The following is a 12,800-nucleotide window of genomic DNA, read 5'->3' as shown; positions in this document are numbered from 1 at the left end:
CATTATTAAAGGATCTAAAGCAACAGAGCAGAGATATTCCAAGAAAGGTTTTAACTTTCCCAGCAAGGGGGCTCCTGGGAGTCCTCTTGTTAATACTTTGCACAGGGTTGTCTGCAACCAAGCCTACAGTGAACATAAATGCCCCCTCAGTCCCCTCTCAGAACTCGTTTCAGCTAAATCAATACAGCCATCGGGGAGACTTGAGGAAGCAAAGCTATTAGTGGGACCGCAGTTAATTCTGGGGGAAAGAAACAAGCAACAAAAGCAATAAAGCTGACGGATGGCCTATGCAGATGCAGTAACCCTTTCCCGGCCAGGCTCTGCAGCATGGCAGCCTGTCAGAGATGAGGATGCTCACTGGAAAAACCCTTCTTCCCCAGATTTTGCGTGGTAGCTGCTTGGGGCCATAGCCCTCCTGGAGAGATGTGAGCAGAGGGACAAGGCAAGGGCAGAGAGGGGATTGGGCAGGAGGTGCAATTCCAGCCTATTACTACATCACCAGAGCCCCCATCAGTATGCAAGGGAGAGGGAAAGCTCATTCCCAACCTCCCTTGGCAGCCTGGCCTTCAGAGAATGGCAAACACATTGCAAGTCCAGCTCTGTGTGGGAATCGCGGTCCAGCAATGCACCAGGAGCAACATCTCCCTGTAGCTTCTCCCTCCGTATGCTATGCTAGGTGCGTGCCGTAAGCACTGGAAGGGAGCATGAGAAGCTGACTACCAATGTTTTTGCTTTCCAAAGCACAGCACACAGAAGAGCTCCCTAGAGAGTGGCTACGTAGGAAACAGCTGAAAGGACATCAAGAGAGGCTGTGCAGCAAAGCCCACCGACTAACACGTAATACCAACACGGGTCAAAGGTTCTAGTGGTGACTAGTGGTGTCATAATTTAGAGCATCACAATGTCTATTAAATTAGTGGAAATAAGTAAAATCCTATTTGCTCCATCTACAGGCCTATCAATGTAATGTCGTAGAAGGCCACAACACGCATGGAGAATCGCACCACTCTTCTCGCAGAACACCAATGAGATAGCACAGACCGAAATCGGGGAAACCAGCAGCAGACTGGCTCTAGCACTGAACCAGACTCTCCTCCCAACAGGGGCAGACCTGTTCAAGCCATCGGGGCAGCCCCTCTGTCCTGAAGCTACGCGGCTGCGGAGCACGGCATCGCTCCACCCAACTGACCTCCGAGTCCAGGCCTGAGGCGGTTGTCGTAGCCATCCAGCAGCCTGTCCAGGATGCGGGTGAAAATGGTGATGTTATCTTTGCTGTCATCAATGACGTCGGAAACATGCTTCTGAGAAAGCCTGGTGCATTTGGGGAAAAAAAAAGAGGAGAGAAAAAAGGCATGATCAGAAGAGAAACGTTCTTTATATTTCTCCGAGCACTTGTAGAAATGAAAAGACACTTATCTATTCTCCAGCCTGCACCGCAATAGGCCCAGAATGGCAGGATGCAGCACATCTGTTGATAGGGCTATGTGCACAGGACCCTCTGCAGGGCTCCTCAAACCAACCTGCCCAGCCTCTGCAGCCTTCACAGTAGGGGCTGGTGAGGAGTCCTCCCCTGCCCCGGTGTCTTTTGCCTGTCCCTAAGAAGGATGTTGTAGGAGCAGAGGCTCCAAAACCTCAGGGTTACCCGAGTCCTGGTTTCTCCTTGTAGGAGGCAGAGTAAGAGGTGCCAGTTATTTACCCTATCAGCCCACTTCCAAGTACTCTGTTCCTGGGAAGAGGGAAGGGATGCAGAAAAATTGCAGTCGGGAAAGCAAGATGGGAGGCTGAGCCCATCATTAAAACTGTGAACCGTTTCTGCAGTTTGTTGAACTTTCCCTGTTTATAAAATCAAATGAGTTCTCATGTTCCTATCTCCACTCAGCCCAAGAAGCCCGGGAGCCCCAAATAGAATGATTTCCTTGGGGCATTTTCTGCCCCAGGTGGAATAAAATAAGCAGCAAATTTCTCAAACAAAACTCATATCACCAAACAAAATATCCAATGCAATTTTGCAAGCCCAAAGGGCTCAAATAGTAAATTTGCATTTTGTGTCTCCTTCTCAATCAACAGAAAAGGAGCCCATGGACCCTAGTGAAAACAGCTGCTTCTAAAAGAGATTTTGGACAGCACAGGGTATCAGTGCTGTGGCTCCAAGCACAGCTTTTCCCAGCAGAACTAGCTTTTGGGACTAAAACTAATGGAAAGGCAGAAAATTAAGCAACAGAAAGCCGAAAGAAGAAAAATCTATAGAGATGCAGAGATTGCAGGTAAGATGGAAAAGGGAATAAAACAGACACTGATTAATAAAAAAAAAAAATGGCAGAAACACACATAACAAGCCCAGCCAACCCCTGGGTATAGATTTTGCTCCCCATTTTTCTGTTTGGGAGGCATGAGCAGCCCCAGAGCACAGAGCTCGCTCCAGCCCACAAGGCTGCCTCAGCATCCCCTGGCAGCTTGTGGGGTGCTGCCACGGGTTTAAGCAGGAAAAACCAGGGACCGAGAAGTAATTATGGAGAGAAAAAAAAAGGGGGTGGGGGTGAGAATGTCAGTGAAGCAGTTCAGAGCTTAATCCTGCAGCATCCCATCTGGTTAGACCAGCCACCCCTGACACTCTGGGTCCATTTGTAAATACTCTGGGAAGGGCTGAGAGGGTGACAAGAAGCAAAGCTGGCTTGGAGTTCTCCGTCAAAATGTTCTCCTAACAGAAAACCCAGGTTCAGTAAGATAAGGGACTAAAAAAAATGTTTTCAACAAAAAAATAAAAAATTGGAGCAGGCAAGGGTGTGGGTATTTTTAGAGTCAGGCTGGATTAATGTTATTCAGCACGTTGTCACTAATTGAAATATTTCATTTGGGGGCAATTTTGACATTAATCAGTCAATGACCAAACACTGTGGGAAATTGCTTTCCAAGTGTTTGAGGTTTATTTCTCTGGGGATCAGATCCCACTTCTCCTGAGGCTTCTCGGCCTATAATTTTTGGCAAACTACTGTCTGTTCTCGTGCTGAGAAGTGGCCAAGCCAGGAAGCTCAGCCTCCAGAAGCAGGCATGAAGTGTTTGAACTGCAGCTCCTATAAGCATGGAGCAAGGTGGGGAAACATCCCCCAGCCCCAGTGCAACCAAATCAGTTCTGAAACATCAAAACACCCCTGCTATTATGAACTGCATCGCAGCCTTTTTAGACTCACTTGAATCAGAACACGGTTTTGGCTTTGCACCTGAACTTGAGCATAAAGCAGATTTGAAGGATCTGCACTCCCTGAAGATAAGGAGAATTTTAAGGAATTTAACAAACGTCTACAGTAATTAGTGAGGTATCAATTGTGTCAGCTTTCACTAGATGTCACAGTTAAAAGCGATCTGTACCAGTGTGTGCTGATGGGTATATAACCATCTATAACTTATGAATAGCTAGCATGCTCATGAAAGCTCATTCATTAATGTTTTATAAGCTATCTTTAAAAATTACCCATAATATAAAGAGGGAGAGGACAGATTTTTGTGAAGGAACTCCTGGCAGAGGCTCAGCAGCGATGGGAAAAGTGAGTTTACAAATTTCAAAGCCACTTTAGCTTAGCCTGACATTCGAGGTTTTGACTTCAATGTGAGCGGCGTGGGATCAGCTTGGGAGGCACCGTGGGAGCACGGTGCAGGCAGGGAAAAGATCGAAGGGCTCCGGCAGGGGAGAGCCACCAGCCCCACTGAAAAACTCAGAGGAGCTGCGCAGAGGTGTGTGGCTCATGGTTTAAAACCATTTAAAAGCCTTAAGGCAGAGAAGACAGTTTTACAGCAAATTTAATTAGGAGAGGCTTGAGGGAAAGTCATTGCCTCACCGCTCATCCCTGTGCACACGCTCTCTGGAGAGCTGGCTGCCACGTTGGCAGGTTAGTGTCTGAAGAAGGAGCCCCTGGTATGTGATTTAGGAAATGAATCCTCCTGCAGGAGGGATGGCAGGTGACAAGGGAGCAGCAGCAGCCATCAGACGATTGGAAGCAAAAGGTCAGCAGGAGGGAAGGGGGAGGCAGGGAGGAACTGCAGCTGTCCCCCTGTGGCCAGCACCACGATACCAAGGTCAGCGTCTGCAAGTCCAGGCATACGTGGGATGCATTTGTCTATGCAAAACCGGGTGCAAGCAGCTGAAGTGGTAAGAGCCTGCAGCTGGGCAAACAGCTGCATGCAGAGGGGGCACGGGTAGAGCACAGAACCAGGACATTTGTTCCTGCACGAAAATCCTCGAGTGCTGTTAGACTTGTACTCAGCAGACATTTGTGTCTGTACTGAGCACTCTAAAGATAATTTTCTAATTCTTTTATAGAAGCCACATATTATTTGCATCTCTCTCCCTTAGCTGTGCCAGGGGGAGACCTGCCACACTTCCTCAAAGGGCTCTCCAGGCTCCCCAGGCCTCAGCAGAGACTCAGGCAGTGCAGGAGGAGGGTTGCTGGGCCTGTCACAGTCTAACAGCGTTTCACCCGCTCCTAGAGGCCGAGAGGAAAGGCTGGTGGCAGTGTCCAAAGCCAGGAGGTCTTGGAGGAACCAGGGACAAGGCTCTGCATTTATACCTGGGCACCCAAAGAAACAGACTTCTTAGTCTTTTACCCTGGACTGCTTCATCCAGGCACCAGCTCAGATATATTCAAGCATAGCAAGGGGACTGCAGCCTTAGCCAAGGGCCTTGGCTCTCACCACCTTACCCAGCGTCAGCAGGGAGAGCAAAAAGCAGGACCAGGACTCCAAGGCCAGTGAGAGAGAGAGATCCCGTTCCCGGGAGCCTTGGCGCCATGGCCTCGGCACACAGCCACTGGGTCTTCACAACCTGGGCACAGAGGGGAAGGAGAAAAGAGGAAAGATGTTATTTATTGGCAGGAAAACGATCAAGTTAATTCCATTTTTCCCAGCGGTTCATGCCTGTTAGCCAGAATTTGGTATTTCTGGGGTCTCCTATTTGAAGTCCCAAAGGCCCCACAGGGACCAGCAGCACTGCCTGCAGCACTACTGGCCCTGGAGAGCCTTGTGTGGGGTCAGAGCCGGGGGTGTCCATACACACAGCTCTCCAGGGGCTTTGACACCTTCCAGTCACTGCACAGTTTCACTTCCAGCACCTCTTTTTACACCCATTTCTTCCCCCTCCTCACCCCATACACCCAACCACCACGTCCCCTTGCAGCAGCTCCCTCAGCCCATGCTGCTTAGAGACACGTGTACAGCAGAAATGAATCTTAAGACCCATTTGTTCCCCAAATATCCTTCTGGACAGTTAGGCCCTCATTTAATTCTGCTAATGACTAGCACCAGAAACTATTATAAAGTTCGGGTATTGAGGCCCAAGCAGTGGGAGTGTTCAACCATACCACGCATAGCATGCTCAGGTTTTTCATTAATGCTCGGTTTTCCTTTTATTGTGATGCTATTACACATTTAACCGCCTTTCCCCTTTTATATACCCCATTATGTTGAGGCACCTTGGAGCAGCAGCCTGTATAAATACAGCTTGTTGTGACGCCCACCCGACACGACACCTCTGCCTGGCACAGGCTGGTCAGTGCCGCGGCGGCCAGGCACGACCATGGGCTCCCAGAGCAGCAGCTGAGGTGCCTGAGGGTGAAGGGGACAGCTGAGCTGTGAGAGGTACTGAATAGCAGGGGCGTGCAGACACGGGATCCCCCAGCAGACATCCCATACAGACAGAGCAGGCTGGGAGGGACAGTCTTGGAATCCAAGTATTTGCTGACGAAGCACAAATTAGGGATTGAACATCTGCTCTGTGGGAAATCCCAACAGTTTGGGGAAACGTGTTCCAACTCAGAACAAGGACAGCTAAAACGTTGATGTTTCTTACGAGGCAAATCCAGAAGTCCTTAAATTAGCAGCTCCCCAACAGATTTCATTTCAATTTTCTTAAACTTGCATGTTATACAATAGGATTTAAACACTTCTTTCTGAGACAGCTTCAAGCACTAGCCAAAAGCAGAAATCCACTGCTGGCTTCCCCCTCCCTTCCCCACACCACCGCTGAAAAGACTCATTGAAATCAACACTTGCCCATTCAAATGAGGATTTAAATAATGGTTTGTTTTGGCAGGATTCGCACTGCCAGCAGTTTTTGACCAGTACTATCTACATGAACCAGGACCCTCCAATTTCGCAGCAGTTCCTCCTGGTTCTGCAGAAACTCACTTTTGGTGAGACCACAGGCTGGGAAGATCATACACCAAGTCTGGGACAGAGCAGCTAAAGAAAAGAAGACCAGAAAATGAGGCAGTGAGGTAATTCAGAAAGAGATCAGGCCAGGAACAGTGACAAAAGCCACTTCTTAGTGTCTGAGCCAAGAAGCTCAAGACAGCCATGTTTCCACCAGACCTTGTTCATGCAGTTTTCTTCATTATTATGTAAAGATGAATGGCTAATTTTGTATTTGGGATAGTTCTGTTGAAGATGCGAGCCAAGAATAACAGGGCTGCCTGAAAAGAAGTTAAATGCACACTCCGGTCTCATTTTAAGCATCAGGACCAACTCTGCATACCTGCATTGGGACAAATTCTGTTTTCACCACTTTTCTGAGTGACTACTTTGCCAGACATGGCTGTTTTGCTATGGTTGCTCTTACGGACTCGGAAGGACTGTGCAGCATAAAAAAAATAGCTTGGCACAATTTTCTACCTCTTTCCTTTGCTTCTTGTTCCATATTAGCCTGGGGGAGTTGGAGAGAAGAGGCTCTGCTGCATTTTCCCTGCTCTTTGTCTGTTACACTTAGATGGATTGTAAAACAGAGCCACCCGGTCCTGAGGATCACGACCGACATTCCTGACTAGCACAGGGTCTCTAACCATTGGTGATGAACCCTGGTAGCACTGAGACAGAGTCGGGGCTGGCCAGGCAGCGCTAGGGCAGCCACAGAAGGAGCAGTTCCCTCCCAGCACTGTTGCTCATGACCCCATTACTAGAAAAACACCATCTCTGGAGGACGCAAGGAAGCCTCTGCAGGGGAGGTTTTCACTCCTTTCCATAAGGCATACGGTTCTGGGGCTCTTTCAAAGCTCCCTATGTGCATACAGCTCAGCCAGACCCCAGTAAGGTCCCCATGGCACTGCAGCTCCCAGCATCACCTCTATAAGGATGGCGTATGCTCAAAACAGCTCTACACTTCCTTATTCCATCTGCCCATGGCTCATTTCTTAATAGCACACTTAGCAAATGCATTCATCACTAATTCTGCAGTTGCTGGTAACCTCCCCAGCTGAATCAAATGCAGATTTTCTAAGGAGCCCTGCTAACATTTTGCAGCTGGGATTAAGCAACACTTAAAGTTTACAATTCAGTACACTCTGGATTTTGGCAGGTTTCTTTACAAACAGATACCTAAAGGCATTGTAAATATACCCACTCCTCTCCAGCACATGCTGTCTGTCCAATCTCCAGAGCACCACCGCGAAACAACACTCCCAGGAAACACAGCTTTCCTCCTGGCTGTGCAGTTTTGGAAAGAAGAACTGGAAAAGCTTCTCTCTCCCCCAACATACTCCAGCTGCTGTTCCTCCTGAGGTGGGTTTGGGAACCAAAAATGTGCTGGTACCTTTTGGATCAGCAAGGTCCCCTAGCAGTGTTAACATTGAGGATCTCCTGACTTTGCATACCAGGTCTGATCTTTTCAGCAATCCTTACTGTAGCAGCCATTAAATATTCTGAAATGCCTTCCTAGGAAAGAGTGATTAGCACAGGCTTAGTGCTGACAAGGAAAAGAAAGCTCTGGAGGTGGAGAAAGAGGTAAAGCTTGCAAAAAAAAAAAAAAGAAAGAAAAAGAAAAAACAACCTGGGAGTACAGCTCAGAGAAGGAGAATGCAGGCAAAGGAAAGTAAATAGAGAGAAGGGTCCCAAAAACCCACATGGGTACATTTATGAGAGTCACATTAGTATCTCTCCCAAATTACTGCCTCCTTGAAACACGCACAGTCAAGGGAGCAATTTGATTCACTTAGCAATAGTCTCGTCACGCAGGTGGCACTTGTGAAGCAGCAGCCCAGAGGACACATCTGCCCGCGTTACACACCAAGAGGCAGCGTGCCTGCAGCGTCACTGCTGGCGTGCCCATGTGCCGCACACCCATAGCAGTGGCATCAGCCAGAGGAGTGCTGAACGCTTACAGCTCCCCCCCGGCCCCCAGGACCTGCAGCTGCTCGGCTTCTTTGCCAAATCAGGTATCTCAGGGGCATGTGAGCAAAGAAGAGCTGGCGCTGGGAAGCCAGCTGGGAAGCAGAGGCAGCCACAGTCTGAATGCTCAGATACAAGCACAGGAGGAAGGGGGTGATCTAGCCTCAGTTGGTGCTGAACCATCTGCCCACCTGCACAGCTGAGCATAGCGCTGTACGTGACCTCAGCACCTGCCGACTTACCCCCCAGATCAGGTGCACTTGCACAGCACAAGCAGCTCCTTAAAGCTGCTCCCTCCCTCATTGCGCTGTAGCCTTCACAGACCAGGTCCCGGGTATTCGGGAGAGGTCCTCTGACATCCTTTATGGACTCCAGAAGCGTCCAACCTGCACAGGCTGTGCTGTGCCTGATCCTCTGCAGACACACCAGCCTTGAGATTGTCGCTGCCGTGCCTCTTCCAGCACTGCTCTGGGTACAGCTCCGAGCCCTCTGCAGCGATGGGCAGCCAGCAAGCACTCGGTGCAGCAGAAAAGATGCAGATGATGCACATGCTGCCCTGTGTCCCTGCTGGGGTGGGTTTGCTTCAGTTCTCAATCATTTCAGCTAAATAGGAGGATCCCTTTTAATAAAACTCTCTCTTTTTTTGGGTGCAGGGTTAGCAATGAGCAGACATATTTTGTCTTGGAGCCTGGAAACGGTAGAATAACACTGTGGTGTTTCACAAGACCCTGGTCCTACAGGTTCTTCACATCCCTTTGTTGCGAGATGAGCTCGCTGGGATGCACACGTGTGCTGCACAGTGCAGACACCAAGCCAACCTGTACTGGAAGCAGTCCAGCCCCGCTAGCAGCACGCTCTACCTGCACCAGCTAGTGCAGGGGAAGGCTTGGTTTGTCAGCCTGGACGCTGCTTCCAGCATCTGAGATAGCCTGCGTTTCTCCAACGTGGCTCTCAGTTCAGCTCTTTGTGCTAAATAGATACTGCCAGAAGACCAAAAGCTACCACAGCATTTGTAAGAATGTGAGAACAAGAACAAGGCGGCAGTGCCCCTGCCTACCTGAATCAAACTTGCTGTTTGCCATCTTAGAGAGCCAGCGCTGGCGCACAGCAGGCAGCTCATGGCAGAGGAACCAGTCTTTGACTCAAACGTGAAAATGCGCCTGAGAGGTGCACATTGAGCAGTCCTATACACACACCCTGCACAAGCCATAAATCACCTTCCTATCAATCTGCCACACAAGGTACAAGGCACGCGTGATGGTTACCAAACGCATTGTCTGCAGCTCTGCAGGAGACACCAGCTTAAGAGGACACAAATCCAGAGGCACAAGGGAAGGAAATGTAAAGGTTCAAATGAACACGGAAATTTTGAAAGCAAACCTTAAACTGGGTCTCTCCTGCAGAAGGTTGGTGATGTTGAGCAAGCTCCATGCCCAACTCTCAGCCCAGCTTTAATTTTTTTTCAAAATGAGAAGCCACTTGACAATTTCTCAAAACAAAACTAATCCCAGTATTGCAGCTCTCTGCTTGAAAACACATCCAGAGGGACTGTAGAGTGACTCACACCCACAACCGCTACAGGAAACCGCTTGCACTCACAAGTGTAACAAGCCAACACTGATTCACCCACATAATTACAGGCAGACACTGATTCACGGCTACTGCAACTGCAGACAGACTGACTCACAATCAGAGCAACTGCAGACAGACTCCAGCTCCCGAGCACTACTGGAAATACAACCACGCTGACAATATCCACAGTCAGCAATCGTGTTGTATGTACACAAACCCCTGGAGAACTAGCTAGCACCCTATCCAAAGCAAAGAGCCAGCCAAACCCTTTACTTTTTGCTGGTGCTGGTGCTCTTGACCTTCACCTCCGAGCCGTCTCTCCTTCCCCAATGGAAGGACGACCACGGCTCTGTCGTTCCTCCCTGAGCTCCTCCTTGCCGAGCACTGTTGTCAAAGGCTGAACCCAGGAGCAGAGCTGTGTGATGCACATTCACACACACACAATGCATGCGTGCAAAGTATATACAGTGCAAGACATCACTGTATGTCTACTTCGATACCATACGTGTGCGCTAACTGTGCTGACTTCGTGGTTCCAGAATATAAGTAAAAGCAAGCCAAGTATAATACATTTAGCCCAGGGGTGAAGGAGACGGCAAAAGACTCACCACTGGGCAAAAGCTTGAAAGGCAGGATTATTTACTACACTCTGGCTGGGTATGCAATTATGTCAGCATTCAGCCTGGGTATTGTGCTACTTTTTGTAAACAGTTGGCAGGAATGCTCCTGCTGAGATGAGGAGCTGGGCTTCTTCTCTAGTGTTGAGAGGGAGCAAAGTGAAGAGGACGAGGTCTACTTCAAGAAAAAGAAACAGAGGTGAAAGAACGGATTAAGCAGAAAAAGGCGAAGGGGAAGCTGACAGCGAAGTGGGACAGGTGGCAGTCTCCAGACAAAGAAGAAAGGAGAGGAGAGAACAGAAGGAGGAAAGCTGCATGATGCTGAGTGATAAAGCTCCAGAAGCAAGGAAAGGCCGCAGCCTCCCAGTGTTGAGCAGGTCTCGCAGCGGTGCAGCAAATGCATGTGTGCGTACCCCTAACACAGAGCTCTGCTGTGAACTGGGAGGAGGTGCTAGGGAAAAGGATGCAGCCCCCAGCCAAGCATGTGCCATGGGGCCCAGGTGCAGCCACAACTGCTCCAGCTGCTTGCATCTCTGGAAAAAAGAGCAGGAGCAGAGCGTTTGCGTTCCCCTGCCGCTGCACTTGTGTGCGCACGCGTTGCAGGGCACCCAGCCGCCACAGACCCAGGCTGAAGGACAGGCAGACAAACTCCACCAGAACAACAGCATCGCCTCAAGACAGCCGGAGATCCTTCATCCGCCAGGGTAAAGAGAAAGTTAAGAAAGACTAGAGAAAACAGATGACTTGCCTGAGCCACATGCAGCATCTCCTAGTTGTAGGCTGGACCTGCCTCACCACCTGTTATTTTTCTTCTTCACACCTCCCCCAAGGATCAAGAGGTGAGGGAACAAGCGTGCCCTGCTGCCACCGTCAGCACACCTCAGGTGAGCAGGGATAAGAGCTGCTCTCGCCAGCTGGCCCACAACAGCGGCAGTCTCACCAGAGGGTCCCGGATCCCCCGTTCTGCCCGAGGATGCTGCTGTGTATGCAGGCAGCCAGCAGATTCAGGAGAGAGACTATGGATGCAATTGGCCAGGGAAATGAACTATTTGCTCAATTATGCTTCCCTCATCCAGACTAGAATCATTCTGGCAGAAGGCAAAGCGAAGAACAATGGATAAACGTTGCAGCGGGGACTGTCTAATGCTTAATTGCATTACGCTACTCCCTTTAAATGATCCGTATCTCAGTCCCAGTAACTCGGGGGGGAGGGGGAAGGATCTGGAGCTCTTTTCCCTTTCCTCCCGTACCAGCCTTAGAGACCGCAGCCCCACAAAACTCCTTTCGCCCTCCCGGCTTCCTTCCCCACCCCAAGTCAGCATCGGTACCCATTAGGCCTGGCTGCAGGATTCAGGGGGAAATTTGACTTTGCTTTACTACGCCGTCCTCCCCGATCGGCCCTCCCCCTCCGTCTGCCGTCCGGCTCTCGGAACCGGGCTCGACACCGTCCTTTGGCAGACGTTCCCCCCGCTGCCTCTCACCCCTCTCCCCGCTCCCCAGGCGGCTGCCGGGCACGGCTCGGCTCGGCTCGCTCCGGACCACCGCGCTCCGGAGTTGCTGCGGGAGCAGCGCGGCTCCGACCCCCCGGCCACCCTCCCGAGCCCCCCCCACCCCCCATCGCTCTCCCCCCACCCCCTAAACCAAAAGCCGATGGGGAGGAGGGTGCAGCTCCGGGGGTCCCCCCCCAGCTGGGGGGGTCCGCACCGCCCCCAGCATCCCGATGCCCGCCGGGGGGTGGCCACCCAGCTAAAGGGGGGAGCCCCGGTTTTTTTTTAAGGGGGGGGGGGGAGCCGCCGCGCCCCGCACGCACTCACCGCCGCCGGCTGCCCCAGCGGGGGGGGGGACGGAGCCCGCACGGCTCCGCACCGCTCCGCACCGCTCCGCACCCCCGAGCCCCCCCGGCCGGGGCTGCCAGCCGCCGCCTGCGCGCTCCTCCGGCCGCGGCGAGGGAGGGAGGGAGGGAGGGAGAGATAGAGGGAGGGAAGCAGCATCCCCCCGCCTTCCTCCTCCTCCTCCTCCTCCCCGCGCCCCGGAGGAGGGTTTAACCGCCCGCTTTGTGCCGAGCTGCCCGCCCCGCGGCGCGGGCGGCGGATCCCCCCCAGCCCAGCCCAACCCTGCCCCGAGCGGGGCCCCGGAGCCCTCGGCCGAAGCCCGGCACGGCCCCGGCCCCCGCCATCCTTCCTGCACCGGAGGATGAGCCGAGCACGGCCGGCTGCTCGCAGCGCCTACCTGTTGAAGGGGGGGAGCTCCCCAAGGCGCTGCTGCTCTGCGAGGAGGGGGCCGGCACCCCGAAGGGCACCGCACCCCGAAGGGCACCGCACCCCAAACCCTGCCAAAACGCCTCTTCGCTGCCAGGCCCGGCCAAAACCCCCGGGCTGCCGGCGGGGCGGGGAGGTCCGGAGCACTACTTGGAATTGCGGAGGTTTGTAGCGCAATAAAACAGCATGCAGAGGGAAACAAACG

General features: G+C 51.8%; 1 protein-coding gene across 4 annotated transcripts in view; it reads right to left on the bottom strand.

Annotated features, from left to right (window-relative positions):
- LOC106037721 (gamma-aminobutyric acid type A receptor subunit alpha3) overlaps positions 1–12,800 on the bottom strand; it is an 86,789-nt gene that overhangs the window by 50,019 nt on the left and 23,970 nt on the right. For 2 of the 4 annotated variants that reach the window (XM_013183752.3, XM_013183750.3), the window contains exons 2-3: positions 4,695–4,816; positions 1,190–1,311 (exon numbers count right to left, since the gene is read on the bottom strand). In XM_013183752.3, coding sequence (XP_013039206.1) covers positions 1,190–1,311; positions 4,695–4,783 — 211 coding nt within the window. In that variant the 5' untranslated portion in view covers positions 4,784–4,816. Of the gene's footprint in view, positions 1–1,189; positions 1,312–4,694; positions 4,817–12,151; positions 12,344–12,566; positions 12,662–12,800 lie in introns of those variants that run through there. The other 2 variants (XM_048078529.2, XM_067004905.1) reach the window with 2 other exon arrangements.

This window comes from Anser cygnoides, chromosome 13 (genome assembly GCF_040182565.1).
Source record: "Anser cygnoides isolate HZ-2024a breed goose chromosome 13, Taihu_goose_T2T_genome, whole genome shotgun sequence".
Classification (NCBI taxonomy): Eukaryota; Metazoa; Chordata; class Aves; order Anseriformes; family Anatidae; genus Anser; species Anser cygnoides.
This window is presented reverse-complemented; position numbering and strand designations above follow the sequence as displayed.